We start from the raw sequence: 17,113 nt of genomic DNA, 5'->3' as shown, positions 1-17,113 counted from the left end.
AACCGACTTCAATTGTGTCATAACCAGTTATTTTGATTTAAAAACTAAATTAAACTAAACTACTGAACCGATGTTGATAAAGTTTCTATGGGACCAATCTATAAGTATATCCTTTCAGATAAAAAAAAATATTTTTCAAATCAGTTTACAACTGATGAGGTTATATTAACAAACATAAAAGAAATACAAACAAATTGAGCCTTCTTCTTTTTGAAGTCGGTATGAAAGTATCTGGGGTCATAACCTAAAACATGTATTCCTTCATAGTCAAATATAGCAAATTCAAAATTATATTTCCACTATGAATCTAAACATAGCTCAACTTCAATTTCAAGCCTTATTTATGGAAGCAACATTATTTATGAGGTCGTCATATATTCAATGACATCAACGATTATATTGTTTGGTTTCCATACATCATAGTTAAATGTTCAATCATCAAGGCAAATTGATCTTAATGATGATCAAAGACCATCATTTAAATATTTTCTATCTTTGTGTGCCAATTAGGACATTAATATGTAGTAGTAAGTATTTCACTACATTTAATTACTATGGTTCAATCGGCATAACATCAAATGAAATTCCTACAATCGTTTTCGATTCTTATATCGATATCGCTTCGAGTTCAACTGAGCAATTGTCGATTGTGAAAAGGTATCATCGTGGAGCGCATGACGCAACGCTCTCGGTTTCGCGTGCACTTGTCCTGAATGTGTAGCACCCGTGACCGCAAGAAATATATGAAAACGTACATTTTATGAAATTATTAGCTATCGTGTAATATCGTTTCGATATACTTTTGCTTTACACGCATCAATTGAATTAAAACCCACGCGCGTTTGACACAATTTAGTTAATCGGTCCATTACCTGCATTATAGTGCATTTCTTATTATCTTCTCATTCATAACGGAAAAATAAAAAGTTATATTTCAGAAATGTCCATATAATTATTTTAATTGTGGTTGTTCTTATTGGGTTTTTCATTATGTTTAACTCTTAATTAAGCTTAAAATTACTCTTTTCCGTCACCGTTCTTGTCAATCCCACATTATTAAACATGTTCAAGCTAACTTTTAAGACCGATAAGACATACACGATTGTCTAGTTAACTAACAGTTACCCGTAACTATAAATAGCTTATAAATGGAAAATTAAAAGTTAGAATAATCCGGTCTTGCAATGTTTGTTTCCTGTAATGTGAATTTTGTAATATTGCATGTCCGGTGTAGATAGGGCGAGCCGTTGTGCAATACCTCATTACCGCAATTATGACTTACACCTAGAATATGCTCTGATGATCTTGAAAGCGAAGACCTCGTACGTGTTTGTTGGATGAGAACTAAGGAACAATGTTTGTATACATCTTTGTCCCCTATCTTTTAGTCATATTATAGTAATGTTATTTTGGTTACAATATGAATCTAATACGTAATACACTTTATAAGTTTATTATTATTTAACAAAACAAAGTAATATTTTTCTATAAGCACAAAAATAAAAATAAAATATAATAATTATTATTACATGAATGATCTAACGTCCTTTATAAATCGATGACGCGATGAGGATGTAATGATAAATGGTAGGGGACGTGTATTTTGTAAACAAAATTTTCTTCTATGAAATTCATAGTATCTGTTACTTTGTTGCAATTTGATAACATTTTAGCATCGTGTTCAATAAACATGTTGCGAGCATTAATGTGACGTCATACATGTATCTACCTATAAAAATCTATAATACAGGGATAATATAATATTACTTGTCAATTTTATAAATGATAAGTTATAATTACATCCAATTATAACTCTAAGATCACTATTTCATCCTTCAATATCACCCCCTAAGGCGTGAGACCGATGATAAAATTTACATAGTGTGGTGAGTTAACTTATTGACACTTGAGTAAAGTAACAAAACCTCGGGTCCATCAAAGAAACGGTAGCCGATAGTCAGACAATGCTGTCAATGAGACAACAGCGGATTTATTCACATTCCAAAACCATAAAAGGTTATAACAATTTACGAGCAACAAAGAAACAGCATCTAGTACGGGAGCTAATAACGCGAGAGTGCGCATGCGCGGGGGCGTCCATTCACGCAGTTGATTGGCCCATCCGGTGCGCGCTCAATGAGTTGATGCGCCCGCGCCGGCCGCGTCGCGCCGCGCCGCCTCTGTCATTGAGCAAAGGTCTCTCGCCTACAATCGTGATCAACAGAGATCACTGAAAGATAATAGTACCCACCATTGTTAGACTCCAGATTCTAGCTACCTATGAGTTCTTATGACTCCTCACTCTCTGAAGGACAATTACAAAAGGCAAACTACATAATTATCTAATTCATTAAAGAGAAATAAAACGTAGTCTCCTCATATTTACAAAAATAATATCAAAATGTTTCGTTAATTACAGTAATAATTACCATATATGTTGTTAATGCAAAATTATATCTTTTTAGGACAATCATATTATATTCATTAACCAGAATTCTATGGTCACATATAAATTGAAAATAACTGTTACATATAATAACATTTATATATTAGAAATATAGTTTTGATAACGTCATACATTATATTATTTTATTATTATGCATGCTCTAATAACATTACCTAGGATGCATGTATGATAAAAACACGTGTTCATCATTATTTATTAGTCGATCGAGATCATTAAAAACAATTTAATTACGTCAGTAGATTAGGTAGGTATTACCATGTAATGCTATATAAATAAAACGCAACATGATTACTTGAAACGTTACTCTCAACACTTTTTCCGCGTCGATAAGCGTGGAACCGTTAAATATGGCATTATTACCACATTTTGAGGAACCCTTTTTCATGGCTAAATAGAGAGAGGGGTAATATTTACTGACAAATTTAATGGTCAATGATAAAATCGATTAAAATAAATATTTCTCACATCTTTTACGAAGTCTTATTATATATATTATTTACGAAGTTACAGTCGTTACAGTTTATATAAAATCTTTAAAGATTTATTCATGACAATTTAATTTTTGTAGTACCTATCGATACTTTATACTTTATATTATGTGCAAAATGTACATAATTTTAATATAAAAATTATATTTTGTAATAATAAATCTATTAACATTATAAATTCTAAAAGTTTTCAAATGCCACCTCAGAACAAAAAAACATGGGCAGGTTGTATCTTAACTTAGTACATAGAGTACAATATGTACTGATTCATGTGGCGATGCCACGGGATATAGTTAATAATGAATAGCAACAAAATTTTACCGAAGGTCATATTGCAATAGTGTACACTGCAACAGTGAACCTAATGACGGTAGATCATAATTATTACTGATGTATGTTGTTTTAAACATTTTTTTTTTTTATTAATAACATTAAACAATACAAATATGAAAAATCATCAAAAACATTAATTACGTAACTGTAACTGTAGAAATGTTAATTTTACAATTATAGGAATTTTCTTTAAGGAAACAGGTATGATTACTTTTAGTAAACAAAGTACATCAGTAATAGTTCAGAATTAATACAAGCAATTATACAAGACGATTTAAATGCGAAACGGCGCACGCGCCGTTTACGTCACGCGACGTTCCAAGTTCAAACGGTGAACAATGGCAGATGTAAAAATGGCGCGAGCTTTTGTTTCACTATTGTAATTAACGACTACCATGTAATATCTAGTGCGGTACAAGCCTATTTTCTGTGTATTATTACATATCCACATTTACTAGTATTTGCAAACTTGTGCCTAGCAGTGGGACGGCTAATATAATAATTTCTTATAGTGATAAATTTTATAATTTAACACAATTCTTTATATACATACAGTCACAAATACAAAACGTATTTTAATAAATAAATTAACCAGTACATTTAAAGTATATCAAATAATTGAAATAACTTTGTAATGTACTTTATATCCTTTTGTTTTCAAGATAACCTGTTTCAGAATATTCATATATAGTACATACAATTTTTTTTAAATTATTTCTTCTCCTTATGTTGCAATAACAAGTCCTGAAGTTTCATATGATTTCATTTTAAAATAAATATTATATCGTATTTGTTATTATGCTTTTTACATATTTAACAAATAAATATAAATACATAGAAAAATAATAAGATTTACGCTATAATATAGAATATTAGAGCTATGCAATGTTTCGATTTACAAATGGGGCGCAACAAGTGCTCGCGCACTCCCCTTTTGACAACCCCTGTTTACCACCTGTTACTGCATGTGCAGGAATTCTATACAACGGACGCCTGTTGCTTATATTGTTCATTGTTAGCATGCCTGCACAATTAGAATGACAGGAATAAAACAACTGTGCCGTCTTTGACCTACTCAACCATATATACAAGTGAAGTCGTATATCGACAGTTACACTTTAAAGAAACAGTGTTTTTTTAGTTTTAAAGTACTAAATTAAAATATAAAATGTACTTATTTTTCACTTGAAACATGAGATACATGATGTTACATATAAAAAGCATAATTACATACATAAGCATGTAAATTTTGAGTCCTTAATACTAATTTGGTTCGCATTATTTTATTATGTTGTTTCAGAATGTCAGTGTATTACACAAAGATACGTTGTAAATAGATTTATACTTTTATTTTCACCTAAAATTTTTTATGTCGTATCCAACGACAAATTTAAATGGCTAACAAAAGTCTAGCGAAGCAATGTTCAATTCTTTTTCGTAGATTAAACAATTCTATTGCCTGTTTCTTATTACTTGAAAATGTGATATATTTCAAGCCTAACAATTATATTTTTAAGAAAAAAATGTTATATTAATCCAAGTCTAGAGCTCCGTTTTTGCTATTAACATAAACACTGATACAGAGGGTAAAGTAGCCACTATTAGTATTTGTTTATAACTATTAAATACTTCATTGACGTGGTAAGTATTATATTAATCTACGTCCTTTCGTTATTTCAAAACTATACTCTCCTTCACTCTACTAGTAATGTTACTGCAAAAAATAAATCTAGGAAATTATCATTATAAGATCTATTCAGTTCTGTGGAGATAATTTCAAATACATTTTTGGCTTAATATCTCTTTGCTGCAATAATAAAATTTTAGTCTCAGCGCATATTTTTATATCAATAGAAAAAAAACGTCGTTGGCATCCGTTTAAGAGAGTGTTCTACTAGTCGAATTTAGCATTTTATCAAACATGGGTAGAAAATTACAAAAAATCTTCCTTAGTGACACGATATATTTAGCTGTCACGTTTATATGAGGTGCTGATAGTTTTCTTTTTATTCTTTGAATTTTTTTTTCAATTTACTGGTAGAACACTTGCTTAAAAGGATTCTTAATTATTTTGATATCACCCTGTATACCTAAGCAATACGTGTTAATTAATGTTAAATAAGCGAAGGTTATGTCCTCGTGTTATTTGGTGATCACCGACCGCATCTCCGGTCCTTTGTGCCGTTATCGCCGCTATTCAACATTCGGCACAGTCTAAACCTCGAACCCTCTGGTAACCTCGGCACCTCTCCTCGACCTGCAAGATTAGAAACAAAGCTATCTGTATCTTTTCGGTGGCGTACCATTCGAAATAGCTTAATTTGTATTATTTTTATTTCATCACATACTGCCGCTACTAGTTACAAAAAAAACAACAGATATTTTATACAAAAATAGTTTGCATATGATGTACCTCTGTTCCATTGGTCTTTCTGCTGTGAAACAGCTATACTTGCACTTTTAAAAGGTGGCATACAACAGTAAAATTCCAGAGTACGGATGCATAATAGGTCTATAGTCCTCAGGAATGGCAATGCATGAGAAGTACCGTGGGCATCACAGTGCATTCTATGATGTTTTTGATGCTAATCATGTTTATAGACGACCGTTACCATTTTCCATCATTTTAAATAACATAAAAAAAAAGAATTATGTATATAAATATTCAAGTTATATTTTACTAACTCGAAAATGATTATACATAAAATTAAGTAAAAAATGCATTCACAAATCTTTAAAACGTAGATCCAGAATTTAATAAATCCAGCTAAAAATGTAAGAATAAACATTTCTACTTTTATTATACAATTAACTGACTTCTGCGGTATCAAGAGTCGAGGTAAAGGAACTCTTAGAAACATTTTCTGTCAACATACCGTGATAGATGTGGTTCGTTTATTGTTTTACACTCAATTTTAACTACGCTGGATGATATGACGATCTAGTTGATACATATTATTCTCGGAAACACGCTGTGAATAGTGTTCTATATACTCATATCGAAATAGAAACCTGTCTATTTTAAAGGTAGACCACTAAATGATAACCGCTATCACTCTCCCACGGTTAAGTTCATTAATTATTAACACAATGGGAGATGTCATAAATAAAAGGTTTCTAAGCTCACCGCCGCTCGCCATTAGCAATGCTAATCAGAAGTGATACATCGATGTAAATCGAAGGTAATAGAGCGACTCTCCGCGACGTCACGAGACAGGTGTCTTCATTTTCTCCCAATTTCCAAAAACAGGGGGTTCTCACTTTGCTTATGTATATTTTTTTTTTATTGTTTGTTATAAGATATCTTTGTCATTTAAGATTAATGTTAAAACTTTTTGTTTTCAATTGATAGAGTTTAGTCGCTTTTTTATAAAACAAAATTTTAATAATTTATTTGTATATTATACAATATGATGATGTTGATAAAATAATGATTACCTTTAAAACAAAAATATAATCAGTTCACTTTTTCAACGGACTTCAAAAAGAAGGAGGCTCTTATTTCGGTTGATTTTTTTATGTTTGTCACCTCATAACTCCGTTAATTATAAACCTTGAAAAATTTGGAATAATTCTTTTTTTATCTGAAAGTGCAGACTAGTCCCATAAAAATGTTATAAATATCAGTTCAAGAGTTTAGTTTTTAAATAATTTAATAACTGGTTTTGCAACAATTGAAGTCAGTTTTTTTATGAAATACAAAATTAATTATAAAAGTAAATATAAAAAATATATTGTGAACTGATCACGTTCATTGTTAATGTAAATAAATGTATCCTTCTACATTTATTATTCACTATTTTCTGTATTCATTAAGTATCATAATTATTTTAAAAAAATTTACTTATCTATGCTAGCTAATGTAGCTGTTTCTATAAACCCTTCAATATTGAAGCTTCCTTTTAAAAATCTGGTTTCTGTCGCGTGGTAGCGGTACAGATTATAATGACAGGCCCGTCAATATAATTGAAGGGCCGGAGGATATTACAATTTCCAACAGGTAGAGTGATTATGTCAGCTGGCTGCGTTCATGACTGCGTATGGCACCCGTGCCAGAGTATTTTAGTTGATTATGTTTGCACTAGTACCTGCTGTTCTGTCTTAAATACAAACCTTTATACTACATACAACTGAGTATTAACAAGCAATAAAAATAATTGTTTAAACTAAATGTATGTATGTATGTTTTAAAATAACTTAAGCTTTAACAATTATATAAAATATTCAATCAATTAATCTAATTTTTATTTTTCAAAATGTGTCATAGTCGGTTCAAATTTTGTTTAATTTTTCAATTCTTATGAAAAAAACTAATATTTAAGTACTACATGTAGAGATTATATAATAGATAGGTTTTACCTAAAATTTTTTACTTAAAGATTTTTTTTATAAAATTGAATCGACGTAACAAACTTCAAACGGAACATGCTATAAATCACTAATATTTTTAGACACAAATTCATTCAAATGATTTTGCTTTACGAGAATTATGTTTTGCGAGACACAAAAATCTATTTATCCACTCCACACAGTCCGTGTATCTCATCCTAATAACGCCAAAATAACGATTGACTGGCCGATACTGAATTATATCTAATTTATGTATGCTGTTCTTGTATTTATTATGTAGATAACATAGTATACACATATTATATCAATTGGCCGATTATAACTGTATAGTGCAACCTTTTTACAAAACATTGATTTTGTCACTGCGTTTATATACTATATACCAACGGATGGGGCCCATCTGGAAGCCTCCAGACAATTAAACCGAAATCATTCAGGATTAATTACTTTAATTACGGAAACGGAAGCCACGCCATCATAAAGTTTTTGCCTCATCTCAAGAATGCCATTCCAAAGGGTAAATGTCAACGTGAGCGCGCTGTGTCCACTGCAAATAATTGCATGCGGTCATCGAGCAGAAGTAGTTCACGATTAGTATTCAACATGGAGAACTGAGAATAAGCTGTATTATATTCCCATTGCATTGTAGATTAATTTAATTTGACATTCATAAGTGCTTGTAAAGAGCTTAAATTGAATAAATGGTTCAGCTATTGACTATTGAAGCGACGGTAAGCAGGCGTTGGACGATATATTCACTCGTTTGTAAAACGAAACGATCATCTTATGAACTTGTATAACCGGTATAAGAATCAATAAAACCATAATTAATTTAAGCAAAATTTTTCTAAGATGTATATCACAGAAATCTCACGGGTACCTAGTACCTAGCTATACTATTTGTGATACGCTTGTATACAATAAATTATAATCACCGAACACGACTACTGTTTAGATATTTATCTGATATAAGTTTTTTTTTAAATAATTTATTATGTTCACAGATAACATATTATATGTATTGGTTAGCAATAAAAAAAAGATCAAAACCTCCAATTTTTTTAGAAAAATAAATTATTTAATTTGTATTTTGATACAATTAATACATGCCCAATACCATATCAGATAAAAAAATATAATCCACTGGTGAAAAGTCACATATCTGATACTTTTATATGAATCATACGTATATTCCCGTAAACGCCTATAGATTGAGAATCTTCGTAATTGGTGGCTTTAAATATTTCCCTTAGCAATCTTAATAGAAGAATTTAAGCCTAATTTTTTTTTTTATTTAATTAATTTCTACTTAAGCATGAAACCAAATCTACAGATTATGTGCTACAGTAATAAACTAATTTTATAAAAACAATGGTTTTGAATTCACGAACGTCACTTATTTAATTTTATACTAAGCTTTTTAATAGAATCAAATTTATGTTTGTTTAAATAGACTTGTTTACTAGCTCTTTTAAATCTTGACTTCTTTATGAGTCTACCGCTGGGTCAGGAATGTTGTTATATACTTAAGTACTTTGAGGTAAAATCAATTTAGTAATAAATAATTTTATTATTATTTAAGTATAATAACATATATTCATTGTACTTATATTATAATGTTTATAGAGCTGATTATAATATTAATCAAATAAATAATTTATAATGTAATTTATGCTAAAATAACGCTTATATAGCTATCAACATCTTTGCGCAATGACTATACCAACACTATGTTGATATATGCATATGTAATGGCCAACATGCAGGTGTCCTGCTCGATACAATCACTGTGAAGCATTTCATATGATTTTATCTCACACAATGGCACTGCAGATTAAACCCTTTGATATATTTTAATAAATGGAAACAATCCATACAAAACAACGCGAAGTAACTAAAATTGCCATTCTATCTGATGTAATTGTCACAATGATTAATAAATCTGTATTTAACTGTCTTTTTTTATTTTTACATAACTCATGTCTGTTTAGGAAAATGTTCAACTCCTTGAAACGATGCTAAAGAGTTTAATTTCAAATTGCCTCATTCACCTTTCAATTTTTCATAATAGAAACAGCGTAGCGTAGTAACACATGTACTTATGGAATTGACAAAATTTCCCCAAGATGTTCAATTAAAAGATAAAAATATTTTTTTAACATTTCCCGAAAGAACATCCAACCTGATAATAATTTCTTAAGAAGGAGGAGATACTCAATTCACATATATTTTTATGTGTAAGTTTATTGCGCAATAAATACACTAATTCTGAATTGATTTTAATATTTTTTTTGCAGTCGACAAATTTGAAGTCACTATTTTTACGGAACAAAATGTTAAATTATTTAAAAATAAACTCATTTCACTTATCAATAAGTATATCTCGCATCGTGCGAGCATTGCATTGTGTTGGCAAGTCAAGTGCGCCGCGCACCTGCTTATAGTTCTCATTGCGAGTAAATCACAACGGTCGTCTCGCTGCAATTAACGTCATGATTCGCAACTGCCGGGGACCCGCCGGCTACACCGGAGACACAAATCGTTCGCTACATGCCAGCCTACATAGGCATTCTTACTATAATGGCAAAAGGAAAATTTATCCTTGTTTATACTACAATAAAATCAGAAGGGTTGTTAAAAAATAGCATTTAAGATTTGCGTAATAGCAACACGGAGATACTGCAAGCACAGATAATCCAAACAGTTGTCTACTGAGCTGTTTATCCATTTACATCCCTATAAGATCGATCTCTCGTTTTTGTCCGCGTAGATCGATATTTCATTTATCCGCGTAGTCGCCCCTGGAAACCATCGTGGTTAATTCGTGGTGAATTCGTCATAATGTGGCTACTGATCTGACTACATTTTCATCCCTTCATCCTTCACTGGTGCCCCGTCATTGTATGTTATTAGCACAAGCGAGTACACTATTCCATCTTCAGACATAAAAAAATATTTATTTAAAAAATAAGCAGCGTCGAAAAAACGCATTGATTTTTCCCCATTAAAATTATTTTGAAATTAGTATTAGAACAAAATTTACTAATTAGAAAGCGTAATATCTGGTTGGATATAATTCAATCAGATAGCTGTTGGATATTTTGATTATGTGCACTTCCATCTTCTATGCTTTTGACCATTGTAATTAGTTATTGTAATAGTATTAAATTAATACCTTAAAATATCTTATGTGAGCACATGTTACTATAAAGTATAAAATTATAAGACAAATTCAATTAATATCAGATCAGACAATATATTTGCAATTAAAGTAGATGAACGTTACTTCAAATTGTGATATTACAACGGCAGTCTTAAGAAACGCTCATTTGTACGTAACAACCAAGTTGGACGAATTCTAAAGCAATTTATATAGACACAAACAGAAAGAAAAATTTAAATTATATCAGAACGAGGTTCAGCTAGAACAGATCAGAGCTCAAGCGGGCAGCGACCGTGGGAGAGGTGCACAAATCTCCGCATCTCAGAACTGGTCGGCAGGTGCGCAAGCGCAACTCGCACACATGGGCACACCTACGCACACTCACAACAAAAACCAGCCGCACTTATGAATGAAGCCTGCGTCCGTACATGTACACAGACATTGAAGATTCAATCTTGCTTGCTTGTTTATCTCTGATTTATTTTATTCGAAGCCATGAAGCCTCAAAAACTCCGCTATTAATTTGTTCTTTGGTACTTGGTATAAATAGCGTAGATAAAGTAATTAATCCGGGTGATAATGATCTGGGCTGATGAGCGGTACGTAAAACATGTCCGCGATAATAAGTTGGAAGACTTGATACTAAAGAGGATTTAAGTAGGTCTTCATCGGCAACATGATTGAGACCTGTGGAATATTTATTAATATTTATTTTTATCGAACCGCTTCGATACAAAGTAATTCGTTCTACGATACTAACTAATTAGCAAAGTGCCAAAAACTTTGTCAACAATTTCTATTTTTCATGATCAAAGCTAGTCTTTTCTAAACAAATAAGAAATGACGTGAATGTGGGACACTTCACAAAAACTTCTAATATATATTTTGTTTTCATTGAATTCTTAAATAATTATACCAAAGTATAAATAAATACTGTTTAAATTTTACTAACACCAAGTGAATGTCATTAGAAACAACTAGATAAATAACCCTATAGTCTAACCTGAACCAATCAGTGTACAAGCGTACATATATATATATACGTATGTGACATACATTTTTTTTCTAAAGAAAACGTTTTGTTAAAACAACGGTCGCAATCAAACATGTGTTTACTAACTGTTAACTGAGATTTAAAATAATAACTGTTGAGTTTCTTGCGGGTTCTTCTCAGGAGATAACAACATTCCAAATTCGGTAGTAGCATCATAATAGATAACGATTTAAAAAGCTTGTAAATTAGTCTATTTGAATAAAGCTGATTTTAATTTGAATTTGAATGGTGTGCAGCACTCACCTTGGTAAACAACGCTATCATTAACACTCTTTTTGAAAAAGCCCATGCCGTAGTAATTTGACCTTTATAGGGAAATCATATGCATTCAGTTTCTTATAAGAATTATGAGCTGTTCCTAATACCTCTTAATTGTCATAAAGCTAATCTATAATAATAAATAAAAGGAAGCCAGTACGTAACATTGTTTCTTCATTGTTGCAGACATCCCATCGCAGGTGCCGCCGCTCACGCCCGGCACCAATAAGAAGATGGCCGAGGCGCTGAAGGCCACCTTTGCTTCTTGGGAAAAGGAGCAACTGCGCCTCGGCGTCCCCAAAGGTAAGCTGCTGTACTGGAATATTATCATTGTTGTACAAGGCCGTGGCATGGCAACTACTAACCATCCTCTTAACTGAAATTTACAAAATATAAACTTGTAGTAGCATTTTTTTATATTTAATTATTATACAATCTATGTATATAATACATATATACAATAAAATGTTCGTGTTAAAAGATATTCGCTGTAAACTGTTAATGGTCCTTCAGGTATTTGCGACGTAAATCTGATGCCCTAACGATGCTTTGATTTTTAGAATCAGGAAAAAATATTGTCTCAATTGAAAAGCAATCATTATGATCATTCTATTGATGTTCTGCTATTGGATACAGCTAGAAGGATAGCTTACACCACGCTGGCCAGACGTCATATCAAAGCAAAGTCTCAACAACATCATAAATGTTATTTTAACAAAATATAGAAAGAAATGTTTATTTCACAGCAATAGATACAAATAAATGTACGTTCAATCCGATCATTCTCCAAAGCATTTTTATGATCAGGAAGAAAATGCAATAAAATACAACTGTATAGACTTCAATCGCTTGAGATCTGAGAGCCGAGAAAAATCTATTTTTAATTTTTATAAATCTTATAAAGTATGATTCTCAAAGCACTAATGAATATGTATTTCAATTATATATTCAGAGTTAAAATACTGTTCATGTCTTGGAAATTAACAAACCCTACAGAAGTTGTTAATTTCAGCATTATTACAGCTATAAAATGACCACCGTTACGACTTCATAAAAGGCAAACAGGTCGTATGTAGGGACATAACATCAGTATATTTTGTTAAAAAAATAACATTACAAATTTTAAGAACTTACCTAATTCTCCAAATTACAAAAATAAATCGTAACAAGTTTATAAAAATCTCATTGGGGTAGGCAGAAACAAAGAAACATCAAATGCTTAAACTGCCTCTTTCGTATCTTTTTTCACTATTTACTTCTGTTTGTGTATATTCTGACACTTATGACAAATAACATCGATTAACTTGCAAGATATTTCGTAGAAACATAATGTTTTAATTTCAAAATCGTGTCTACAAGTAGATTTTACCTTTCAAAAAGCAACTGCAGATTCGATCGACACAAAATTTGTATAGGACTAACGTGAGAGAAATTCTATTAATTGTAATATTAATTAGTTCTAAATGGGTGATATAGTTGCGGAACATACACATAAAAAAAACGAACGAATTTACTCTTCTTCTTTTGAAAGCCGGTTAAAAATAGAAAAAATAAAAAGCTCAGCCACAAGTAAAATATTTTTATAAAAACTTCTTTTATAAAATGTGTGCCTTTGAGCAGTAGTTAAACAGTATTAGAAAGCATCGTTTATATCTCTTCTATACAATACCTGAGTTTACAAGCAAAAACGTTAGTGAAGCGGTCGTATAATGCCGGATAATTTACATATGGTAATGGCAACGTGTCGCCGCCATGAGCCATGCGCCACGCCACACGCATTGTTGGCACCGACGGACACTTACTTCGCCATTTTCGATGTCTACTATGCTTCTATATAAATAAAAGTAATAATAAATGGTATACAATTGTCTGGTTCTAAAACTAGGATAATGAGAAAGAAAATCTAAAGACAACTCAGGACTATTTCTTTCCTATTCCGATATCGGAAACCCTAGTCTTTTGATCTCATAAACCTCTTTTTTTTATTTTTTAATCATTTATTCTAGACATGAAAAGGAACTGACATAGGCATATTTAAAGGGAATCGGATGGGAAGTACTCACCCCAGAATCGTTTGATACCGACACCAGGGTCTAAGCGAAACTTAACAAATACATGTCTGAAAGTACATATACACCTTTTTAAGGGATTAGCCCCTCTCCTCCTCTGAAAAATAATCTCAAATGATCAACATCGATTATTATGAGTATATATATTGTTGTGTGTCGTTTAAAAATTAAACATTTTCCTCTGTAATTTTTCGTCTTTTCGATAAAAAATCAACATCAAGTTTGAACATTTTATACATAGATTGACACAAGACCTTCTCTCCTTCATTTCTCAATAGAAGTAACCAAAACTATTGACTACAACAAACTTAAAATGTAGAATAAGTACAATGTGTCAAAACACAAATAATATTTTATGCATAGGACGAGACGTCATAGGACGAAACCCAATAAAAATCTGAATCTACTGTAAATCTGACATGAAGTGTAACTGCATAAAGATCAGAGCGCGGACAGGTGGCAGGTCGCAGGTTCGATGCCCGCCATAAGCGGAAGTGCGTGCGTCTGTGCCGCGTCTATTCGCGCTTCCGGCGCGGCGCGGTGCGCGAGCGCGACCGACACAAAATCATGCACACCATGGTAATTGTGTGTGAACTTCGTATTATATTGTCTCCATTTATGTTACGTATTATTATATTTTTGTTAACAATATTATTAACGTGTTCATATAAAGAAAAGCTAAAATAATAACTTGATATTGAAACATACATACTTCAACTGAATACTTTATGTTGATTCATGTCATGCAAGAAATTTCACCTAAACTACAAACCAACATGTTTTTCTATATATATCATAAAAAAATAAGTAATTAAAATTATTGAGTAAAAATAGATATAACGAAGTGCTTCTTTTAATAATTTAACATATTTTCCGACGCTACCTTAGAAACACGAGTAAATTTTATTATTTTGCCTACATTATACAGTTCAAAGCAAAGACCTCTCCTCTCTTCTTCTTCTTATGACAGTACTTTCTAAATCTATTGACATATATTTTTGGAATGTTAATTTCAGTGGAATGCATTTTGTTTCATTATTATTTAAACACATATCGGTTGGGAGTCTGGTGATCTGTACTACAGGTCTAAACCTATTACAGACACCAGCTCCTCACAGCAGAGTTCCATATTATTTTAATTTTATTTTATCCTAAATACCTATGTGTAAATTTAAGAAAAATTTATAAAAAAAAATAAATTCCAAATACCGGTACTAGTATTTACAATACTTACAGCACTTATTTTTACAAAATTTTATTTGAATACAAAATTTTCAACAATAATATAATCGATTAACGTAATACCAATACTATCATTATTCATCGACAAATTTCAACATTAATTAGTTATTTATATTGCCAAAGCGACTCGATTCGTTTTAATTGTTCAGCATAATAAGCGAAGTAATAAAAAACGAGCAAACCGGTCAAACTAAACACAACAGACAGTTAACTTTGAGTAATTTAAATGCAAAAAGATCACCTCATTAATACTTAATCTTCTTATAGATAACATGGAATGGCGGGCCGTCATTTATTTTACTACCAGTCGGCGAAGTTGTCCAAGCACCAAATGCACGATGTTTCATAAATTACATGTAGTATTGCCGAATGTATTTGTAAAAATACCTCATTTATTAAGTTGTTACGAATGAAATCGGCGGGAAACTTTATTCTGATTATTGTATATACGAATATTATTTAAAATTTATTAAAATAAAACTACAGACCAACACGGTTTCACACGGTTTCGCGTAGGTACACAAAAAAATAAACAATTTTTATGAATAGTATGATATAGTGTATTATGGGCATACTAATCTACATACCTACATAATAAATGTGAAAGTGAGTTTGTTTGCCTCCACTCAATAATATTTGTAGTATCTACCTTTAAGTAATACTTAGAATAAAGAAGTGCATGAACTATTTCTTATCTCATATATTAAAATATATATATATATATATAATTGTAAATACTATTCCTTTTTTCTTTCCATCTCATGAGATTTACTCATGATGAGCCTCTTTTCATTCCTGTAAATTGCTTTAAATAAATAAAAATATTAATAACGTACTTCAATCGGACATAGATTCAGATGTAATAATTTTAAATACTCAGGTTCAAGGCAACAATGCAAAAGTAACAAAATTGCTTCTATCTTTATATTTATTTGAATTAAAATCAAAGTTTATAGATCTTAACAACTTTTCCGATTCAAGAAGAAGAATATATGTAATATGTATATAAAAGTTTATAATTGAAAATCTTTTATTACTTTAAATATTATTTACAATTTTTGTTGCACAATTACTTTCAAACATATTGGTACACGTAACTAAAAATTTACATTTTTCGATAAAAACATCCTTCAGTAAAGTCATGCATATTAATTAACCATTGTGAATTTTAATTACCCAAACAACTAAAACTTTATATCTTTAATTATTGCTATATTATACACAAACAAAACTCAACCTTTCTTATTGTTATACTTTAATACCACTACACTTCATATTAATGCATTGTTAAATGCTTTTATCTATAAAGAGTGCCCCTAAACTAAAAGGAAAATATTTTTTTAATGAATGATAGTAGAATGGTAACCTCGCTTGCGTTAACGGTACTATATGCTGGCGCTGGCGGGACACCAGTAAAAAAGGAAAACGCAACTCAGTTAGCCCATCGTGATGAATACACCTGGAATTCAGCGGGGGGTAGGGATTGTTAGTAACGGGGAGGTTAGTCCTCATTGCTATCAATATACACTATCAGGTCGACCTCCACGTGGTCCCCACTGGAAGCCATTGTGCTGAATTCCAGGTACATTACTAGCAATAGGACTGGTAGTCTGTATTACTAACAATCCCTCCCCCCTAACTCAACAGCATTAACCAATAGTGCAGGTGGATTTACTATTCCATTTTTAT

General features: G+C 31.2%; 1 protein-coding gene across 5 annotated transcripts in view; it reads left to right on the top strand.

Moving 5' to 3' along the window:
• LOC113519793 (ETS-like protein pointed) overlaps positions 1 to 17,113 on the top strand; it is a 188,213-nt gene that overhangs the window by 123,285 nt on the left and 47,815 nt on the right. For all 5 annotated transcript variants that reach the window (XM_026905003.3, XM_026905002.3, XM_026905001.3 and 2 more), the window contains one exon: positions 12,300 to 12,416. In XM_026905003.3, the coding sequence (XP_026760804.2) occupies positions 12,300 to 12,416 (117 nt within the window). The remainder of the gene's footprint in view (positions 1 to 12,299; positions 12,417 to 17,113) is intronic.

This window comes from Galleria mellonella, unplaced genomic scaffold, assembly GCF_026898425.1.
Source record: "Galleria mellonella isolate WM207_F2 unplaced genomic scaffold, CSIRO_AGI_GalMel_v1 utg65, whole genome shotgun sequence".
NCBI classification, from domain to species: Eukaryota; Metazoa; Arthropoda; class Insecta; order Lepidoptera; family Pyralidae; genus Galleria; species Galleria mellonella.
Note: the sequence above shows the minus strand (reverse complement) of the source record. Positions and strands in the feature narration are given on the sequence as shown.